The sequence below is a fragment of the Gambusia affinis genome, linkage group LG17 (genome assembly GCF_019740435.1).
Source record: "Gambusia affinis linkage group LG17, SWU_Gaff_1.0, whole genome shotgun sequence".
In the NCBI taxonomy this organism is placed as follows: domain Eukaryota; kingdom Metazoa; phylum Chordata; class Actinopteri; order Cyprinodontiformes; family Poeciliidae; genus Gambusia; species Gambusia affinis.
Genome location: NC_057884.1, coordinates 17361782 through 17384621, shown reverse-complemented (window position 1 = coordinate 17384621; position 22840 = coordinate 17361782). Strand labels below are relative to the sequence as shown.

Here is a 22840-nt window from a genome sequence, read left to right as displayed (position 1 = left end):
ATGAAGGAGAAAAAAAAATGACTAAATCACACAACTTTTCTAGAGAATCTACACATAATAGCACCGATTCATACAGGGGGGCAATCAAAGAAGAAATAACCAGATTTGTTGTTATAGTTATCACATTACACCATTTTATGTTAAAGACCAAAAATGTAGTGAATAATTGTGACAAGGAGGAAATCTTACACATCAAAGTTTTGTTTATAATTCAACCCAATGAACATACTTCAATTGAAGTAATAAACTTTGTTGCTTTTACAAGGACTGCAGTAAAATAAAGTTGATTTAAATTTAAGGTCTACAGCATTAAAGCAAATTTCACAACGTATAAAGCTAATTTGTTGCTAAGTCTTAAATCATAGGTCAAAGTTCAAGATGTTAATATTGACCTTCAGGTTTGAGCAGCTCAAATAGATGAGCTGATTAGGGTAGTTTGTAGAATGATCAGGGAGAACGAATCAATAACTTTTATCCCTAATCTCATATAAATGCTAGGTGAAGCATCTCACCCCGTATGAAGCCGCGTTGTGTAAAGGAATCAACCCTCCTTTATCCTGAGCGTTCACGTCGGCTCCGTGCTCCAGCAGATACTCGGCCACCTCCAGGTTGTTGTAGCCAGCTGGAAATCAGCAAACAGCAGAGAAGAGAGAAGAAGCAACACTGTGACGTTAGAGATGAGGAAGCTGGATCAAATATCCATCTGTATGAACTGAAAAGGTAACAGAACATTTAATGTTTTTTTTTTTTTTTTCCTTTACAGGAAAGTGCATTGAGGCAGAAAGTGTACCAGTGTTTAAGAGTGTTCCAGTCTACTGGATGAATGAATGAATGATTGCAGAAACTATGGATGCACCAAATGCTTAGATTTTGAATTGGTCAGATTTTCAGCTTGACCAACTAGTAAGTCTGATTTGATGCTCTGTGGAAGATTTTCCTGAGCGAAGAAAAACTCTTAAAGGTTTGAATGAAGTCCGGGGAAGCATTTCAGGTGGAATTTAAAAGTAAACTGGATTTACATTGAAATAAAAAAATTTAAAAAATTAACATGTCTACATTTGTTAATATTTTTCTTAGCAATTGAAGCTATAATCTCTGTTACAATTATAGCAATAAAATCCTTACAATGGCTGATCAGCTTTTTGCATGATTCAGGAGATATTTTGATGATATTTCTTTGGCGATGTACTCCAGGTCTACATCTAAAACCTAAATTTGCCAGTTTAGGTACTAACTGTAAGGTATTCTGAGATTATTAAACAGTTAAAATCTCATATGTTGACAGAAAAAACAATTAGGTGGAAATCTTAAAAATAAAGAGAAAAAAGGTTTTGAAGAATCTTAAACAAAATCTTTGGATTTTACTGAAAATTTTAAATTAATAATAAGTAAAAAAAACTTGGTTACTTCATGATGTGAATGGTTTTGATTTAAAGGCAAACTAAAGATATATCAGTTATTTATTTTTTTTTTACTAAATTTCCTTTTTTTTCTTTTTTTTACTAAATTCATCTTATTGTTGTTTATGTTTGTTGCAAACTGTTAAAATGTATCACACACACAATACTATTTGTTCAGGAAATGACTTTAAAACTAATATTTTTTAAAGAGACTCCAAAGTTATCTAAAATTCTTAGTGCTTTACAAACATCAGAAATGAAAATTGGCTTAGACAAAAAACTGTAAGCAAAACATTTATCTAAAATATAACTTCTTCTCACAAAAAACACAAAAAAATTAAATTAGATGATCATTTTGAGGAGCTCTATAGAAAATCATAAAAATAAAAACAAAGAAGAAGAAAACAAACTGCAGCTTATTTTTGCAAAAGGGTTTTTTCTATTCATGCTGTTCGTTGGTGTTTACATCCAATCCGTTTACAGCACAGATTTTTATGCCAGAGTTTGGTGCTAAAAGCCACTTAATGCTGACAAAAAGAGCAATAAAGCCAGTTAAAGGCCAAACAAACCCTTTCTGATTTTATACGTCTATAATTTCTATTAGAAACAAAAGCCTTCTCTCGTTTGTACAGATGGATGTTCACTTAGGTATGAATCTCATTAAGCCATTGCTCGTGCCTGTTGGAGTCTGAGAGGTGTCTTTGGTGGAACAAACAGATTTGTTATCGCTCTAACTGATGACACGATGATTACAGATGCTGAATATATAAATAACAATGGGGCTTGTTGAGCCTCGGGGCCAAAATAACATTATTTCTGGCTGGTGAGACTATTTGAGGTCGCCTCGCCTTATCTGTGAGCACAACAGAACTATAAATCTTTAAACATTTGGCTAATTGGGGCATGATTTTAAATAAATACTTACATTTGTAGCTAATATTTGAGAAATTGTACAAGATGCCCTCATGCAGCTGTGTCTGAATGTTATCAGCAATCAGAAACTAAAAGAACATTAGCTTTCTTATGCTGCTCAGACAAATAGGTGAATTCTCCTCTTTTAGCCTCATTTTTACTGCAAGAAAATTTATACCACTACATAAAAACATGAGTGTCAAGTCCTAAAGATAGAGGAGTTCTGGTAAAACACTGATCTAGATGTAATTACATAACTGAGCCTGCTGGCCAGTAGGATGACTTCATCCTGAAGGCTGCAGTTGCGTGGTTGTGTTTACTTCCTCACTGTTGGCAAGACGCAGCGCCGGAAAACAAAGGGCGGCTTTGACAGACAAACTGGAGGAGACTGAGGGAGTGATTGGCATCAAAAATACACCAACTTTCACTTTCTGACGTGTTAAAGGAAACACATTCCTGGCTGCAGTCTAAGACGAGGTTTCCTACATTTCCATTTACATGCTGCAGCATTCTCAGCCCTTTTAGCCCTTTTAGACTTTCTCTTTGGTTGGATGTTGAAGCATGTTGAAGCTTCACTGGACAAACCAAACACCTTCTGCAGAAATCTTCTACATTCAGATGAAACAACAAATTGGAATCGACGTGAGAATTTTAAATTCAAGAAGACGGTGGTGGCAGTAGAAGGCTATGGAACTATTTTGCTGCCCGTAATGCTGGAGCATTGCACAAAATGGAATAATTAATGCCAAAATCCTTAAAAATACAAACCGTAATTAAAAGGCAAAATAATAAATTTAAAGCAATTTGACTGCATTATGTTTGTATATAAAAAATAAATCATTTATGGAGCCAACACACATTGCAAGATGTTGCAATTGGTGTTGGCAGCATCATGTTGTTAGGCTGCTATTGATACACTGCAATAAGTGGACAGTATTGTTGAATTTCAACAATAATATGTTTGAAACTTGGAGATAAACTGGGTGTTTCAACAGAAAAAAAGTAGTAGTAGTCATTTTAAACAGAAAAAGCCTGTTAAAATTATATTTCTGCACCAATATTGTGTGCGCATGTGTGTAAATAATTTTACCTTGAGGACTAAAAACAGCAGAATATATTCAAATCTGTTTCCAGTTCTTAAAATTCACTGCCAACGTTTGTTACATAAGCAACATCACACCACCAAGAAATATTATGAATCATTAAAAAAAACACAGAAATTATTTTAATTCTGATGTTTATGTAAACTTCTGACTGCAACTGCATGCCTTGTTCAGCACTGCAGTCTGCCTGATGAATATTTATAAAAGCTATTCCATAGTGAAAATCCCTGATTTATGTAAACATTTCTCAAATTAATGTGCATAACACGTAGCTTTGATAATATTGACAATTTGGAGAACTATCATTGTGAAGTATTTTTTTTTTTTATACAAAATGCTTAATTTTATGCTTATTATTTTGCAATCCATCTCTTCAAAAGGCAATAATGTTCCATATATATTCATATATATCATTTGTAACCTAATTTTACCAATAAGACCAAATCTGAATATCTCAGGATTAACGGGCCTTTCTGATCTACAGTGTATTGGAAACCTTTGTGATGCTCATTCGACTGGAACATTGTATTTTCACCCACTAAAAGGGATACGAGTGTGTGTGTGCTTTTGAGAACACACTACCTGCCAGGTGCAGCGGCGTCGAGTTGCGTCCCTGCGTGTCCCGACAGTTGATGTTGTCCGGGCTGCACAGCTTCTGCACCCGAGCCAGGCAGCCTTTCTTCGCAGCGTCCAGCAGCGCGGCGTCTCCCCGCAGCAGGTCCTGGATGTCTGTGTCGCCGTCCTTCACCAGGTCCAGGGGCGTGTTCCCGTCTCGGTTCTTTTTTGTAGGATCTGCGCCGTGCTAACGGTGGGGAAACAAAAAAAAATTAAAAATCAGCTAACACAAGTTGGAAAATGCTCCAGAATTATTCATTATAGAAGAAAACACAAAGCCAGTTCAAATGCCAGAGCCCTGATGCCAATAAGAATAAGAGGATGACATTTGATGAGTAAGATGAAGACATTGGACAGTCCTCAAGGAGTTTGTGAGACGGAGAAATGATGATAAAAAGCAAAGATGTGAGGACGAGATGCTCAGTGAAGCAGAAACCACAAGGGAAGAAGACAAAGCAGACACTCTCATCGCTCAGCGTTCTCCTAGGTTACAGTTTTTACTTGTCACGTAATTGGACAATTTAAAATGTCCTCATTAGGACTGGATGTTGTGGGACCACTCCACTGGGTGTCCACCGGTGTCCTGGAACTGTCCATTACCCCACTGCTGGTTCTAAAGCTGTTTGGATCCTAAAATCTAGTGGGAGTTTTATTCCCTACTTTATGATTTCATTCTGACAAAATAATTTATCATCTGTCCAGGAAAAAAAAACCAGCAAAGAAAAGAAAGAAAATGACAAAGAAAAGATGAAATATTTTTGGATTTTAGCAATTGTGACTAAATGAAAGACCTGATGCTTGTCAGGCATCCCAAATAGCAAAACCAGCATCTTTTAAGCTTCACTGAACTGTAAGTATGTTTGTAGGAGTCAAGGTGAGGCTTTCAAAGCTAGAAACACTGAACAAACTGTCAAGCAAGGTGGTGGAAGTATCATGCAAATAGAGAACAGGGTAAAACAAAACGAAGGATGACCAACTAGGAAGAAAAAAATTGAGTAAAAGGGAACAACTTCTTGTTGACCACATTTGCAAAATTACCACATATCAGCTGTTTTACGAAGCCGATTCCATACAAACCAAGGATTGTATTGAAAGTCCTTTATCACTATTTAGTAGTTGAAGGTATGCCTAATTCCCCTAATTTGAATCCTAAATACTGAAATTTACATGTAGAAAATGTAAAAATCTGTACTTGATTCAGTCTGACAGCAAAAACATATTATGTTTTTCAGAAAACATCAAGCGCGTCCATCCAACAACACAGACTGATCTTTAGTTTAGCCTGATTCATGATGCTTTATCAGGGTAAATACAGGTTCAAGACAGATTCAAGATTCAAGTTCAAGACAAATTTAAATTTTTTTATAACCTCTTTAACAGCAACTAAAATAAAATTAAAGACAGAAAAAAACTATAAATATATGGGATGGTTGGGGTGTCATCCAGTCATCTGGTGACAGGTAGGTAGCTGCCAAAGCTATATTAGCATCTGGTGACAGACCAAACTTAAGACTTGTGATTAGTGAATTTAAAGCCAACTTACATTTTTTAAATGACTATATAGACTTGGCAGCTTCTGCATAATAAATATCCTAAAGCAACTGTGAAAGAGCAGCATTTCAACAAGGTAATTTCAAAAATGAATGCCTCTTATTTGAAATCAAAGAGAGTGTTTCACTAGTTCAACCAGAAAACAGTTTAACGTGCAACATTGAGTTTAATAAGCTGAATAAAACATCATCAGATGTGATTAAGAGTGTTAGTAAAAAGGAGTTTTTACACAGCTTTGACAGCAGCTCTCACTAGACTCTCGCTGTGTCGACTTGTGTGGACGTGTCAGGGGAAAAGGAAGCAGTTATTCCAATTAAGAGTTACTTTTAGTCTGATTTAATTGGTCTGCAGTCTGGTCAAGAAAATGACTTATTTAGTGATTTCGCTGGCAAACATTCCACTAATACTGAACAATGAATAATTGATTGTTTTATCAATACAAGGCAGGAGATGTTGTTGAATTTCAGTAAGTGTGCTTGTGCTTCAAAGTCACTTTGATTTAGTCTCCAAAGACAAGTTTGAATGCAATCTAAGATTTAAACGGCCAGCACAACAAACCGCCGTTAAAAGATCTGAATTATTTTTGATGGACGAGGAGTTCTGAGTCCAACCTTTAACAGCAGCTTGCAGATCTCGTATTTGCCCTTTGCTGCAGCTTCGTGAAGCGGCGTGAACTTCCACAAGTCGGCCACATTGACTGAGGCGCCGTGCCGGACAAGCAGCTCAGCCACCTCGTAGTGACCGTAGGAACAGGCGTTGTGAAGAGGAACCAGGCCGCTATAAGGGGGACAGTGTCAAAAATAAAACTTTCTTTGCTAAAACTCTGTATGCAAAAACAATAAATAAATGGAATGTTTCTCATATATTCACACACCCTTTATCCTTAGCATGCACGTCAGCCCCGTGGTGCAGCAGGTACTCCACCACTGACACTCTGTTGTAGCCGGCAGCGAAGTGGAGAGGAGTGGAGTGCCGTCCCTCTAGATCCCTACAGTTCACATTCTGAGCTGTGCACAGCGACTGCAGAGAAACAAGAGGGAGTAAAGAATCAATAAAATCAACATGCACACTGAATTGAAAGAACACAAATGCTTAAAAAATGAATGCAATAACACAGTTCTTTGTTTCAGGGAAACATTTTGAACTTAAACTTAAAAGATTACAACAGGTTTCGAGTGTTGATCCTAAAAACTGTCAGGTAAACAGCATAAGTTGATATCAACGTTCCGATTGTTACTGAATAGAGTAAAATACAGCAGGATCCCATATCTATGACATGAAATAACATTTTACGTCAAAGTTTTCAAGAGAAAATTCATTTTGAAATAAATTTAAAGTATTAAAGAAAAGGTTTACCAGGATGGCAAATATTTGTTACAGTAGTCAAGCTTTGTTTAAAAGTGTTTTGTTTTTTTTCCTCCCCACCAGGGGGTCTTTTTGTGACAGTAGGCTGACAAGAAGGGGGGAATGAAAGAGGGAAGACATGCGGCAAATGTCGGCCAGGTCTGGGAATCGAACCCGCGACGGCCGCGTCAAGGACTAAAGGCCTCCAAATCTGGGTTGCGCTATCCCCTACGCCACCACAGCACGCCCTTAACAGTGGCTTAAACATCAGTTTAGCTTGCTGGATACATTTAAAGATGAAAAGACGAAGAGACAGATTTTAGACAGACAGAAGAGCAGATGAAATGGCGGCAAGATATTTATTTATGTCATTAATATTTCAATGTAGTGATTTTTTTATCTGTGCAAGTTGCTTTGTAAATACAAATGAACTGAATGAATAAATTTAGCCTTTAGATAAAAAACAAATAAAAATTAAAAACTAAAATGTTCTACTTTCATGTTACATATTAATCTAGACCTGGAAGATATTTAACTCAAATTCATACTTTTCCAAGCCAACAGTAGTCTTGGCTGGGTTACATCCCACTTGTATGTATCTAGTCTAAATGTCTCTGAACAAGTGTCCTTGAACAGGCTAATCATTTCTGAAAGCATTAACAGCAGCTTCATAAACATAAACACAGGATTATATTTTTTCTGCATCTGAGCTCAGAAAAATATACAGTGGGTGACAAAAAAAAAACCAAGCCAAAGCATAAATAATAGAGCAGAGCTCATCTCCTCCTCTGCTAATCTGTCAAATCATCTTCCGTTCCGGGCTCAGAGCCTCTTTTGACCCATTTAACAACTATTGTCTAAAAAACGAACATGGAAACAAGCCAGGCATCAGTCTTCTGTCTCCCTGTAGTGACTGTTACCTTTCACTGGTATTTGTTAATTATTACTGGAAAAAAACATAAACTGCTGCATGGTTCATTCAATCATGAGAATGAAGGTTTTATTATTCTTAAAATCAAAAAGGGCAAAAATAAACAAGTCTTTCAACTCAGATTGAACAATAATCAGATGACATTTAACAGAGCAGAAGGAGCAGCTGTAAAGGTCAGGGCATGTTTATTTAAAAAAGAAAAATCACTGGCTCTACTGCAACCAAAGGTTCATAACCAGTCTATATCAAACTGTTTACAGCTGGGCACACACAAGAGTATCACAGCAGGTGTACATGATTAGAACATCATTACTCAGTCTCATTATTGAACGAACACAATAATGAGACTGAAAGCGATGTCAGGAGCCTGCAGAAAGAAGATAGGAGCAGCTTGTGAGAGATTTATAGAGGACATTTAAAACATTTCCAAATCTGGCAGATGAAGACAGCAAGATGCTAAAAGAAATGGCCAAGAACCCTGAACGATCCTGGATCAAGCTCCACCAGGTTCCTGCTATGAAAGAGTGTATCTGTACAGCCAGAAAGAGACCACATTGGTTTGACTTCTTTTAGATGGACAAGGAGGAAAGCTTTACTCTTTAAGAAAAGCATAAAAGCCAGATGGATGTAAACTTCTGGAATGGTGTTCTTTGCACAGATGAGTCTAAAACTGAATAATATGGATGTGCTTGACGTAAAACAAATACATCAATCCAGAAAAGAAAACAAATCAAAAAACACACACACACACACTGTGACGCTCAGAGAAGCTACAAAAACTTTCCATTGCTTGAATTTTTTGCAGGATTGAGTTAACATGTTAGTAAGAAATTGGAAAAGTGTTTCTTGTTTGGAACGGTTCTAGAATCATGGCAGTAGAAAACTTGCCCCAAAATTAACAATGTCGACAACAGAAGTAAAACTGAAGAGCTGCCCTGCAGAAAATCATAAACAACTTACAGTACAGCCAATTTTTTCAGACTCGCTAGCCTTAACATCTTGCATTTATCATGTCACCAAATAACTTTTCCGTATATTAAAGCACAAAATTATAAACTGAAATGTGAAGCCAGCTGTCTGAGCCGATCTGACTGGGACATAAACAGGAAAATGGGCCTAAACACAAGAGCAAATCTACAACACTTAACCTTTATTTATACATGTTATTAAGAACACATTTTTATTTACAGAGGGAAGAAGAACGCATATTAAGAACAATACAATAAATAACAAATATTAGCAACACTGCTGAAGTTATAAAACGTTAAAAGAAATACTGAGACAAAGGTGCAGGATAAAATTTATGTTACATTTTAGCAGAAACATGCAGGTTTCAGTAAGCATCTTCTTTAGAAAACCTTTAAGAGTTTTTAATTATTATTTAACACCTTAAGTGTGCAAAAACAAATGTCTGCAAACTTCAGTAGATTCAACCAAATGCTGTAAATGACTATAATTCCTCAACAACAATGTGAGAGACAGAGCAATTTATAGCTCTGTTATAGCTGCTAACTTTGATTATGCTGAGTCAAGATGTGTATTTATATTTCCCTTTTTATGAACGTTATGTCTTACGTACCATATCTATTTATCCCTTTATGCTTTTGAGGAAAATGTTTACTTAATTTCAGAAGTTAGACTCAGTAATCCTCCAGTGAAAAGCTAAAAAATCATCCATCATTTAACAGAAATGCGTTACAAAATAAATAAACTACCTTGACGGTATCCAGGTCTCCAGCTTTGGCAGCTTCCAGAAGTCTGTAGTCCACATCAGAGTTTCTGACCGGGACGTTCTCTGCAGAGAAGCGAGCCAGAAGATCAATGGAGGCGGCAGAGCCTGAATATGCTTTGGACAAACATCAGTAGGAAAAAACCCCCCATAAAACAAAAAAATAACCTCAAACTCTGTTTTAGGAAGGTATTTGAATACAGAGATATGAGTGAAACAATTTATACATGGGTGATGATCCGCTTTAGAGGATAAATTGCCTTTTTCCTTTAATGCTCATAAAGTAATGTAAAAACATGAGGGGTTTAGATGAGAACACATACATTTTGATGTAATTCATTCATTAAAAAAAGAACATTTTACTCAGAAAATCCTGTGAGAACTTGTAATGTTGAGTCTCTTCAATCCCTAGTCGGCTCACTCAAAGCCTGCTTACCTCCCTGCTCTTTCACAGCGAAAATATCAATATCGACCTTTCAGAACAATTCCCGGATAATCCTCCAATCTGCAGCTGATGCTTAGCAACCAAACCCCAGCACGACCTACACATGTGCTTATCCTGCCACCCCACCAGCCCTCTATTCCCCCGCTGCCCACCCACACAAAGCGCAACATACCATTGAGAATTTGCTGCACGGCTTCGTTTCCCATCTGAGCGGCGGTAAAGCCCTGCAGGGACACCAGCGTGGCGTCCGCCCCGTATCCTAACAACAGCCTGCAGGTCTGTAGGTGGCCTGCAAGCGCCGCGCGGTGCAACGCCGTCTGGCCCAGCGTGTCCAAGGCGTTTACCTGAGCACACAAACATCTCGCTGTTAGGACTCTCCAAGGAGCTGCTGCACTTTATGTACTTAAAACTCACTGAAATGTTCCCATCGTTAATGATTTTATATCCATTTTGGCAAAAAAAAAAAAAAAAAAAGATCTGCATGTGTGCTGGAAAATGATTTCTGGGTAAATTAGATTTTAAAAGCCCAGAACCCGAGTAACCTGCTATCAGTAAATCACAGAGGTGGGAGAATGATGATTAAAGAAATTATATTGCAAAAACATGATGTTTGATCTAAGAAGATATTTAAGATGAGTAAAATGTAACTTTTTCAATTTGTCAAACTTATAATATTGAATTAGTAGCTAAATCAAAAAACAAATATGAAAAATACATTTAAAATGACTCGTTTACCTTTGCTCCATGTTTCTGGAGCACCTCCATAATGTCATTATGAGCCCGCTCCGCTGCTACATGAAGAGGCGTCATGAAACTAGAACCAGAGAGCAGATATGGCAAGTTTAACACCAACTGTTCGCCTCCCAGAAACATTTCACAGATTTAAATACAGATAAAATATCTCTGTTGAGTGAAGCCTCATGGTGGGCTGCCTTGCTTTATGTATTCGTTGTTTCTTTACTTTTGCTTAATCACTCCAGAGTAAATGCTCAAAGTATGTGTAATCACTGTTTGCAAAGAAAAAACAAGCTAAACTGAAATCCAGACATTTAAATATGGATTTTCAAAGCCATAAATTCGAAGCAGACGTGCCAATTGTTACAGCGTTTTATCTATAAACAGCAAAGCTTACTTTCCTATCCATTATTTAACAACCCAGTTCTATTTGAGGAAACATTTTTTAAAGAATTGTGCTTGCAGCAACAGGGCGAGGAGGGGTTGTCTTTGGTAAATCCTTAAAAAAAGGGCTAAACTTGAGAGGTTATGTGGTATTGAAAGCTTCACACCTAGAAACTAGACCACCATTTTCAACCCAGCCTGAAATGATACATCCTTGTAAAAAACAGAAACAGTCAAAACAACTTTTATGGCTAAATTCAGACCTAGCTTATAGTCTTGGTACCAAAATTAATCTTGGACCGGCATCACACTTTCCTGATTAATTCCTTGCATACACTCGGGAACAAACTCTCCTTTGATTATTCGAGTCAGAAAAGCAACTTGTCATCTTCACCTCTGAAATAAATCAGCATCTGAAATAACCTCTTGGCGTTTATGAACGGTAGAAAAAGCTGAAAAGAGCACTCACTCCTTGTTCTTCTCATTAACGTTGGCACCTTTCCTCAGCAGCAGCTCAGTGACCTGTTTCCGTTTGGGGTGTGGAGACGCCACTGCACAATGCTAACAAAAACACACACACAAGAGATTGTTAGACAAATCAGGTGCCTTCAGTGTGTAAGCATGTGACCAGCACAAGTGTGAAACTCACCAGCGCCGTTTCGTGTGTGTGAGGGTGCTTGAAGTTGATGATCTCCAGAGCGAGGGTCTTCTTGGCTTTGGTCATGTCTGCTTCTCGAGCTGCTTGAAGCAGAGAATGGCCCTTAAACTCATCTGAAAGAACAAAGAGAACAAGTAACTATAAATATGCTTAAAAAAAGGTTGTCAGTTTTAGTAAATATTTGAGAACTCCAACATGAGTTTTTTCAATGTTAATCCTAGTTAAACAAAAAAACTCGTTTCACCAGCGTCACATTCAGCCATGCTCACATGTGAGTCTCTCCTTCAGCTCAGGAGTGGGGGCCATGTCCACAGAGCTTTTGCTGTGGCAGTTCAGCAGGGTGGGGTCAGCGCCGTGGCTCAGCAGGAGAGAGCAGACCTCCACCCGGTTTTTGGAAGCCGCTTCATGCAGAGGCGTAAACTGCCACAGATCCATGGCGTTCACGCAAGCTCCATGCTGAACATATAGTGAAAAATGACACAATATAAATAAAAATGTAAAAAAAGCAATTGGATCCTTTGGAGCTGAAATTATCTGTTTAGGCTAGGATTGAAATGATTAACTTGATTAATCAATCACTGAAATGATCATCAACTAATTTAATAGTCGATTAATTTCAGTCATTTGCTGAAAAAAACATCATAATCAGAGCAGCAATTAAGGCAAATATGTAAAACAAATATATTTACATTCTGAATTTAAGAAAAAAACACATTTGTCTGTAAATATATTTTACCCAAAATTCCTCAAGTGGAACAATTTTATCTTCATGTGCTTCAAATTCACTAAAGGAATGCTATGTTATTGGATTTTAAGCCCTAACATGTTTGTTTTCTTATTTAAAAAATACCTTTAAAAATAGCCTGTTTGTGTGTTTACTTGTACCTTTAGCAGCAGCTCAGTAACTTCGTAGTGTCCGTAAGAGCAGGCGTTGTGCAGAGGCACCAGTCCACTGGAAGGATCAAACACAGTCGTCTTTAATAATGTGTCTCTTTAGTTTGAAAAACATTTCCCAGATATGTAGTAATGCTGAAACTAAAGGAATGCTGGCATTCTTTCCAGCAGTTGTTGAAATTAAAAATGCTTTGGGAAATCGAGTAGGGGTGGTAGTCGGTCGATTAGAAATGGAAAAAATGCCAGAATTAGTGATCACCAAGTACCAAACCACTACCATGCTCCGCAAACAAAACACCCTTTAAAGTGGAATTTGTTCCTAGGAATTATAGCATCTGTATCAGTGATTTGCTTTTTAGAAAGAATTGAGGAATGTCTGCTCTTCACTCAGGTACAACAGGAAGTGAGGCTTTAGAAAAAGAACCTGAAATCTACGACAGCCAAAATGCTAAATGAACACTATTTAGAAAAAAAAAAAAATATTTGCTTGTCTCCAAGTGATTAATCATAGAATCACTTGTATATGAGTGACACCTTATTCTAAATTCAGAAGGTAATAAATTCTTCTGGGACTTAAATATGTTTATGTGTAATTCTGACCCATTCTGCCTTAACAGTATTTGTGAGGTCAGACACTGATGACACTGGATGAGAAGGTCTGGCTTGACATTTTGAGGCATTCTAAAGTCAAGGTTTTCTACACTAAACTACTTTGCTGCCCTGCATTGTGCATTGTTTCAGTCGGTTGGACAGGAAGTGACTATCTCCAAACTGTTCCCACAAAGTTGGGAGAATGAACTTGTTCATTTGCTGAAGCATTAAGAATTCCTTTCTAAGTTCAGACCCAATCCATAATCCCCTCTACACCAAGCAATGCAACTAAACATATTACAGTCAGACAAGTGCTGTAGTCCTAGCAACTGCCAAATCCAGACTTGTTCATTAAAATGTCAGAAAGGCATGACTCATTACGCCCGAGAACACATCTCCAATGCTCTTGATCATCGGCGGTATGCTTTACACCACTGCATCCAACCCTTTGCTTTGTACTAGCTGATGTAATGCTTAGGCGCCATGAAAACCAATCCTATAAAGCTCTCTACAGTTAAAATAAAGAGAAGGCCACATGAAGTTTGGAGGTTTGTAGCCCACCAACGTGGAGACCTCACTTCGTCATGGCCCAGCACTTTGTGTCTGACCTTCGTTTGTTCTCAGTGACTTCCACTTTGTTATATCAGCACTAACGGTTGTTGGTGGAACATTTAGTAGAAAGTAATTTTTTTACGATTGAACCTAATACTTACGGCAATATAGTTTATGTGAGGTAGAATGATGGCTAAGAAAATAAAAATCTTGAACTCTTTAGATATTAGAGAAACTTTAGAGGTTACCTGGTGAATGATAAATGTCCCTTCATCTTTTACAGGCGTTACTTTAAAGTTCATATGTATTAAATGCTGCTTGAAAAACAAATTTATTCTCACATAAGATGTTTTGATTCTTAAAAACACAAAGAAAAGCGTTTTTGCACAACTGTTGAGAACATCTCTAGGGATGTTTTCTGTCTTTACCCTCAACTGGATTTAAACAGCTTGTGTCATACATACCCCTTGTCCTTGGCGTGGACGTCGGCTCCATGCTGCAGTAACAACTGGACTATCCTCACCCTGTTGTATCCTGCTGCCAGGTGGAGAGGTGTGGACTGGAGAGACAGAGACAGAGACAGAGAGGACAGGAAAACAGCAGAAAATGGAGAATAAATGTCAGCCAATAGGTTTGTTCTACAGAGTGCGCTGATAAAATGCTAATTTAGAGTAAGTGAGCTTCTGCAAGAGTGAACAGGTCTTTATCCCAACCCTATCTGCAGCCCGTTAGTCTGAGAATAATTTCCTATAAAAGTAAATGAGAGGCCGAACCTCTCAAAACATTAAGATAAGACAGACAAAATACTTTCAGCTCCATATGCTGCATTTCCTTCATTTGCTCCCTGCAAAGGCCCGCCATCCTCAAAGCAGGAGCAACACCCTGCCTGAAGGGAAAACCTACAGCAGTGGGAAGGTTCCAGTCAAACTGCCACCAAGTCTCAGCTTTTTGCAGAACAGGATGAACTAAAGAACCAACTGTGAATAGGACTTGGTTTAAATCTGAAACACCAGCAGGTAGTGGGAAATATTAAATTAATAAAAGAAACAGAATCTGTTTATGGGAGATCCATGTAGAAGCTTAAACATACACCTCTTTTATGCATTTGGGTAGCAAATCAGCCAAGTGATTTATGCCTAGTGACATTATGAGGAAAATATTTCCTTAAACTTCAACAGGGCCTTTTACAGTTCCAGAAAAGAAAACTGAAGGATTCTGAGATTTCATGTCTTACTTTTAAAGTTAGTCTGAGAGTGTTGGAACTTTTAATTTCTGTTTACAATGGCTTTGCAATTAAACAGGAAAATATCAATAGACTTTCTTAATATGGATGATCATTATTGAAATACTTAGAATGTTAAGTAGTTTAACCCAAAACCACGTAGTTTCAATGTTGCAAAGACATAAAAGCATTCATTGACTTTCATACAGATAACTCTAATTGAGGTTATTTTGTGTTGTTTAATTTTACATTTGTTGCAAAGACAAAATAGATTCCTATCACTGTGGTATGCTGTTATGAGAAAACACAAAAACAGTTATTAGGAATCATAAACATAGAAACCGCAGTGTCATAAAATACCCGGATCAAATATGACCAAACTACTTTAGGCTTTCTTCCTCAAATAATGACAGAACAATTTCTTGATAGATTTTATATAGATTTGAATCAAGATTGACATAAAACATAAATATGCTTGAAAATGTTCAGCCAGCCAAATCGATGGGAACACGTCAATGTGTCTACTTTTAGAGTTTTCCTGCTGATAATTAAATAAATGGAGAGCAGCATATGCCCTCCTTGGTGGAGATAATGCAGCGTGTGAAATCTGAATTAACATGTTTGTTGATTTACTCACACTGAGCGTGGCAAAACAACTCTGTATGGCGCCATAACAAGACGACACATTTATTCAAATTTAGATATCACAATGCTAGCACAATGTCCTAGCTTGTTTGCCATTTACTTTTTAGATTTAAAGGAACATAAGCCCATCTAAATCTCAGTGCAGTCTCATCAGGCCCCCTTTGCCTGTTTTTGTTCCACATCTGCCTCCATCAAGGAATCAGTTGGGACCATGAAAACACAGTTGCACGGATCACAACATCAGTCAACCACAATCTGTGAAGCTGTGAACTGAAGCGGCTGACTTTGGAGTAAATAATCCACTGGACTCAGGTGCATGCCTTCAGAAAAGTTCAAAGGTTCATCTCCCACAGATATTTAATCAGGGTTATAATTTCATAGCTTCCTGCACTCACATTAAATCAGTTTTTAATCAGTTTTACTGGTGAATCATAGAAATATTAATACTACTGGATAGTTTGTTAATTTAAGGTATTTGGTACAAAATCTCATTTTATACATTTCAATGGCATGCAGAGCAAAGATTTAATTGCAGCCCTCTTTACTGACTTTGGAAATGATAAAACAGCGGATCAACCCAATCATCTCTAGCAACAGAAACCTCACCTTGGACCTCGAGCCGTTAGGATTCTGTGTCTCTCCCTCTTCTTCCTAGTTGAACTGAACTGTGCTTCAATTTCCAAATAAAACGATAAATTTGGCTTTATATATATATATATAAATGCATATATAAAGAGTATTTTGCAGCAACAAGCCACAATCTAAATCAGTATCTTTTCAGATCATGTGGGAAACTTCTGACATTGCCACTGGTTCAGGAGTGTCACTATGAATCTTTCCTAAATTCTTCAATGCTTTTTGACTCAAAATGCCCTCAATATTGCAGTTATCCCTTTTGGCTTTCCACCTTTTTAAAATACACATTTTCCTTCCACCTAACTTTCCATGCATATGTTCGATACTGCAAATCTTGCCTTAGCAGCAGCCTTGTATGGCTGCTCTCCTTGTGCATGAGTTATTAATGGCCAGCTGCAATGTAACACTTCTGAATTAAAAATCCTCTAACTGGTCTTATGTAACATTCAAATTTTGGCTTTCAGTAGCTTTCAGCTTACAGAAAAATGAACAGAAACCTGCAATAAAAAACATGACTAAGTAATAAATCTATAGTATTTACGAGTTTCAAATATTTTGACTTGGAACAGTTTGGGAGAAAAAAAAAAAAAGCTGTTACATCACATTCCAATTTGCTGAGCTTTCCCGGCATCTTTTCCAACTCTGGACAACTCTTAATGCCCAACGAGCTTCAGAGAAAAAGCAGTGGGAAAATAAATCATGTTCAGCGATCTCTGCTGCCAGCTCAGGAGTTCATCCGAGAAACAGCGGCAGCCAGCAGGAGCGAGGCAATGTTGCAGGGACAGATGGCGGAGACGTATTTACAGGATGTGACAGCGGCGGCATTTGGAAGCAGGACACAGTAAGCGCTTACTCACCATCCTCATCAGTCTCTCTCACTATGCCTGTACCTTAGCACTTATTTCAAATAGCTTGAAAAAAATAAATAAACAGAAGTAAATTGAAAGACAAAAAAAACTGCATTTTAGTCCGTCTTAAAGCATGAGCCCTGAGTTGCATCACAATGCTGGGGTTGCCAGGGTCAGACTGAGTAATTTCAGCTCCGCCTCTTCAATCTGGCAACCCAGTATGAGCCACTACATACGTGTGCGTGATCGAGCCTGCTGCCGCGTTATAAAAATCACAACTGGTTTAAATGATCTTGTTTTATATTAAGGAAGCCAAGATGTTTGTCATTTAAAGCTACAGGCAGGGATTACCGAACATGAGACATGGCAGAAGAGAAAAATAATTTTTTTTTTTCCTTCCTAAATAAAAGCTTTGAGAAGAAATTGGGCAGAAGCCATGCTGTGAGCAAAAAAAAAAAAAAAAAAAAAAAAAAAAAGGAAAAGAAAAAGCAGCTTTTTCTGCCTCTGTGTTTACATAAGCACATAAATTCTGCCAGCACCAATATCGCCAGAAGATCAGATTAGGCCGTTTACACAATTGCCTGAAATGAATATTTCTCTAAATATTACATCTTACGTAAGAGATACGTGTGTTAAAATCCTGAGGGATGTGACAGGTGAGTATTCAGCCTGACACACTGAAATTATGGCAAACTTTTGTTTGGTTTTCACTTCCATTATTCAAAAGGAGAACACAAAGAATGCTCTAAAAGCAAATAATTCAGCAACCTTAATCGAATATGTAATAAGTATTTGTATATTTGTATATATAAGTATATGTATTTCCAAAACATTTTTGTTTTCAAAACATTCAGAGCTTTATGACGGATATTTCTATAGAAGTCAAACTTTAACAACATACCTCGCAAAATAAATTAAGAGAACGACACATGGATGAAGAGGTAAATGTACTAATTCTTAAAATTATTATTAACTTTAATTTCACCGGGAAAATCTCATTGAGACTAAAAATCTCTTTTACAAGAAAATCCTGGCCCAGACTGGCAGCAGCACACAGTTCACAGAACTTTCAGAAGAAAACAGAAAAAGTTAACACCATCATAAATAAATTAAAGATTCCTCACTTAAAAAATCTACAGACTGATGAAAACAGCAACTTTATGGGTTTCTGCAACTGGTTCAAAGAAGATGGAGCCGAAAACTGAAAATATTTGACTGAAAGACGAAAGGAAGGACGTAAATGTCCTGACGGCTGAAATGATGATAGGGAAGAATGGATAAAAACAAATGGATGGATAAACTAATCAATGGATGGATAACCAAAACGATTGCTGAACTAATGAGGCGACAGAACAAGATCAATAAATGAGCTAATGCAGATGGACAAACAGACTGATAAATTGATAAATAGCTCAATGGGACGCTGGATTAGATGAACTGTTGGTTGTCGGAACCAAAGAATGGATGGAAGGAGAAAAGACTGACGAACAGCAAGGATGGCTGAACTGATGGATCAATAGATGTGAAAGATTCATGGATGGATGTTCACCTTTTATATTTATCATGCAGATATCTTTATGTTTGTGCTTTTATCCGCAAAAAAAAAAATGCTTAGCAAATAAAATTGACACCACACTAATTCAGAGCTGAAAACTACCAATTCCAGATGTTTCCAGATTGTGTAGTCACTCTGCATAAAGTTCTTCTGCACGCCAAAACACAGTCACTGTGAAATGAAAATTAGTATGACATGTTTCAGTGGAACCAAGAGTTCCAGTGGCCCACCCAACAATAAAAAGAGCAATCCCTCTCTCCCCAGGTTTTAATCATCTAAAAGCTTTTCAGTGAAGAGGACGGCCGGAGTGGCGGAGGGGAAGAAGATGGGAAGAAAAGCCAAATTAGGGAGGAAGGAGAAGAGTGCAGCTTTCAGTCAGGAAACGATGACTCCTAAGCATTTTGTTGGGATTTCAATTTGAATTCATCAACACGGCCTCTGAACACAAACCGAAAACTTAATGCTGCTTTCATCTTAAACGACATGAATATAAATTATTCTCAAAATAACTGGATGTTTAATCTACAGCTGTGGTCTTTCCCCTCTTTGTTTCCCATTATTCCTCATCCCTCTTTCCATCCTACCTTTTCCCTACTTTTCCTTACGAGCCTGTCAAGCTGTTTCCATGACAACGGTGACGGCTGGCTGTCAGCAGTTGCCATAGCAATGGGAAATGATGTACTGGGGAGCGGTGGGTGGATTTGGCCCATTCTATTTAGTGTGGTTGAAGCGCCTGCATGTGCAGCCAGGTTGCTATTCTTCAGGTCTCCCTTTCAGATTCCACACAGTGAATTATCGACTCAACACAAAACAGGAACTCACTATGGAACGAAGGTCGCACGAAAAACCGTTCCTATACTCAGGTCAGGGCTGGAGCTCATTCTTAACTGGTTCCTTAAAAAAAAAACAAAAAAAAAACTAAAGCATCTAAGAAACTATTTGGTTTTTGCACGTCATGAGGCAGAAAAACCATTTCTGTGTAAATGTTTGATCTTCACACTTTTGTATTTTGAATCTGCAGGGATTACAGAGTAAGAAAATTGTTTTTCTACTGTGGGTCTCACAAGTGTACACAGCCCAGAGAAAATTACAGGATTTTCAGCCCAGGGAAATTTTGACAAGGCAAATACCACCAGAATCACAATAAGTCATTTCCAACATTTATTCATTACTTTTGGTGAAGGCACCAATTCATTGCACAATTATTACCTCTGGTTTTGGATACTGTTCAGCTGGAAGAATTTTTACTCACTTTTTTTCTCTTATTTTCAGACAATATGAAACAGTAGCAACAAGCTGAGTAGCATGTCAAAAACTCAAATAATACCTAACCTCTGACTCCAAATCCCAGCAGACCAAAGGATAAGGAAGTGAAAGAAGGATGAAGTTCAAATCATCTTTTCCATTGATCCTAATCAGAAAGGATTATATACCTGACTGTAATGTCTCTCGTTTTGTTTTTCTAATGGCCAGATGGTGATTTATAGAGGAGAATCAAAAGAATAAGCAGTTGTGATGATGTCACTGTGCTGTCTGTAAATTAAGCTGATAGCATGTTTGTGACAGTCATGATGCTGCCATAGAGTAAGAGGATTCAGTTAGAGGCTTTTTCACATCTGTTGCGACTGACTGCTACGAAAGATCCACCCTGCCCACAGTATCACTATCCACCACGACTCACTAAAGATACTTGGATGGTGTCAGTTATGACAACATTTAATTTCCCTTTTTATAGGGTAAATGTAGAATTTTTGAGTTTTATTGAATAAATTGGCTGCATCCTTAAACAAAAACCTCTTAATTCAATTTTGATTCCAGCATTCAGTTTTGGCAATACAACTAATTAATTAAATAGAATCCAGTGATATTTGCATAAACAGTCCTAGTACAATTTTCTTGACATTTGTTCAATTGCATCCAATGGCTAAAGCCTCAATTTGCAAAGAAAAATTACAAATGACCAAGACAAAAGAATGAGACTTAAAACTGTCACACTGTCAGCAGACATCATGCTGGTGGTGAGTATTTTTTTAAGACAAACTGAAACAGCCTATGGACAACAAATCTTCCCCCAGAGGGCGACATTATAAGGTTCTTTGCAAGCTACTGTGGATGCATACTGCCAAGTCTGACAGGTTTACAATAAAGAAAACTGAATGATGAAATGAAATGAAAAGGGGATCCAACAATGTTTGAGTTGAAGCATGTACACACTGAAGGACGGTTTATACTTCACAAGTACAAAGGATATTGGATTTCTTGATGCTTGTTAAAGTTTTTTACAATGACATTCCTATGATCTTTATAGATAAAGATTGACTTACACTCTGGTTTTTAGCAGAACGTATAAACCAACAGTCGGTGCCACTGATTTAAACAAGAACGAAGCACTGTTGAGCAAGCAGATTTTCCATCGGTTCCAGTTTGACGGAACGCCCTCCCGCTCCTCACCCGAGGTGAAGTGAAACGCAGCATCATCTCAGGCATGAAATTAGAACTTTAAGAACAGTGTAGTGTTCCTCTAAAGTTTGGACTTTGACGGCAAAAGTACTCAGGTCAGGGCTGGACATGAGTAGGTGGATGCTCTAACAAGATGAATAGTGTCAGATTACTGGATCAATAAACATATTAGCAAAACTGTCTGTGCTTCCTCTGACTGACACTCACACACGCACGCCCGCATGCACGCACACACACACACACTATAAAGCCGCTGACAGCTCTGCCCTGCCAGCATCTTGGAAGATAAATAACCCACAGCTAGAGCTCTCATCTTATGCTCTTCTTGTGCACTCATGCAGCGGGACACAAAAGCACATGAGCTGGTGTCCAAGCCCACACTTGTCTATCGTATCTGCTCTGCCTACCACCTAGAAACGCTGCCTTTCCAAGGACATTACAGAAAAAAGTTCAGTTCAGGCTTTTAAGAAAATCACTTTTGGAAGCCAACATCCTTTCTAACTTTTGCTTAGACTTAAAGTTAAGTCCTGATCTACCTAAACAACACAGTTAAAACTGTTTTCCTATAATATGCTCAATTTCCACAATTTCACTTAAATAACCTAATTACTACGGAAACAATCTCCAGCTTGGAAATGTTAGCTTTGTGCCTCCTTAATTATCTTCTGAAAGAAGACAAAACGCTACCAAACAATCTCAGGAGTGCGTTTATGCAGCGACGACACACTCTTACAAAGTAATTTGCTTAGGAGAACTAAAGCAGCTGATAACTGTTATTTTGCAGTTGAGTCACCAAATCCTATAAAGTTTAGCTTAGACTAGAGCAAAATGTGCAGAAAATATAAAGCTTTTCTATAACTTAGGCAAATCATGATTCAAAGAGAAGGTATGGCAAGTAAAATGGTGCATTGCCATTAAATAGTAAATCTAAAGGTGCTGGTGGTGGTTAAGTGTTTGGCATTATATGAAATTCTCCATCAGCAATCTGTGAAAGCTTGAGTGTATATAAAAAGGCAGTTTATACTGTAGAGCTTCACAGAACAGAAAAACTATATTTGAGAACCTCATTAGAAAATGTCAAATATCCATTGTTTTGGCGGTTAAAGTTCATCCCTAAGATCTACATCTCTCATCAAAAAGAAATTATAAATCCTGCCAGTAAGCTTGAAGCTCTCAACAGGATGGGCCTATGATAAAAATTTAAACAGTGCTCCAGTGAATTTTTTTTTGATTTTCTCCTTCAGATTTCCAAAATTTGCTTTTCAGTCATCTGGCGCTTTGATATTTCCACCAGCGAGGACTGGACTGGGGTTGGCCAACGGATCAAATGTTCACAAGATCTCTGCAAAGTCTCACATCCAAAACAAATGGACATTGACAAGAAACCCAAACTAGAAGCAAATAAAATTGAAGAATATCGAAGCAACGCAGCTGATTCATTTGAGAGGCTTCAGCCATCTAAGAGGACGGTAAAAACACAAAACAGGCCCCACTGCTAGCAGTGGGAGGGCAGGAAGGAGGAAGCATTTTAAAGAGCAAGCGCTGTTGGTGGTATGTGAGCATGTCTGTGTGAGCAACAGGATCAATGGAGGTAGGTTGATAACATTCTCCACTCAGCTGAGGGAATAAT

At 37.7% G+C, this 22840-nt stretch overlaps 1 protein-coding gene across 1 annotated transcript in view; it reads right to left on the bottom strand.

Annotated features, from left to right (window-relative positions):
- LOC122819546 (poly [ADP-ribose] polymerase tankyrase-1-like) overlaps window positions 1-22840 on the bottom strand; it is a 75268-nt gene that overhangs the window by 11396 nt on the left and 41032 nt on the right. Inside the window, exons 7-18 of the mRNA XM_044096341.1 lie at window positions 14309-14403; window positions 12693-12759; window positions 12077-12263; window positions 11799-11920; window positions 11619-11710; window positions 10766-10844; window positions 10203-10374; window positions 9572-9651; window positions 6456-6601; window positions 6193-6358; window positions 3998-4217; window positions 513-622 (exon numbers count right to left, since the gene is read on the bottom strand). Coding sequence (XP_043952276.1) covers window positions 513-622; window positions 3998-4217; window positions 6193-6358; window positions 6456-6601; window positions 9572-9651; window positions 10203-10374; window positions 10766-10844; window positions 11619-11710; window positions 11799-11920; window positions 12077-12263; window positions 12693-12759; window positions 14309-14403 — 1536 coding nt within the window. The remainder of the gene's footprint in view (window positions 1-512; window positions 623-3997; window positions 4218-6192; window positions 6359-6455; window positions 6602-9571; window positions 9652-10202; window positions 10375-10765; window positions 10845-11618; window positions 11711-11798; window positions 11921-12076; window positions 12264-12692; window positions 12760-14308; window positions 14404-22840) is intronic.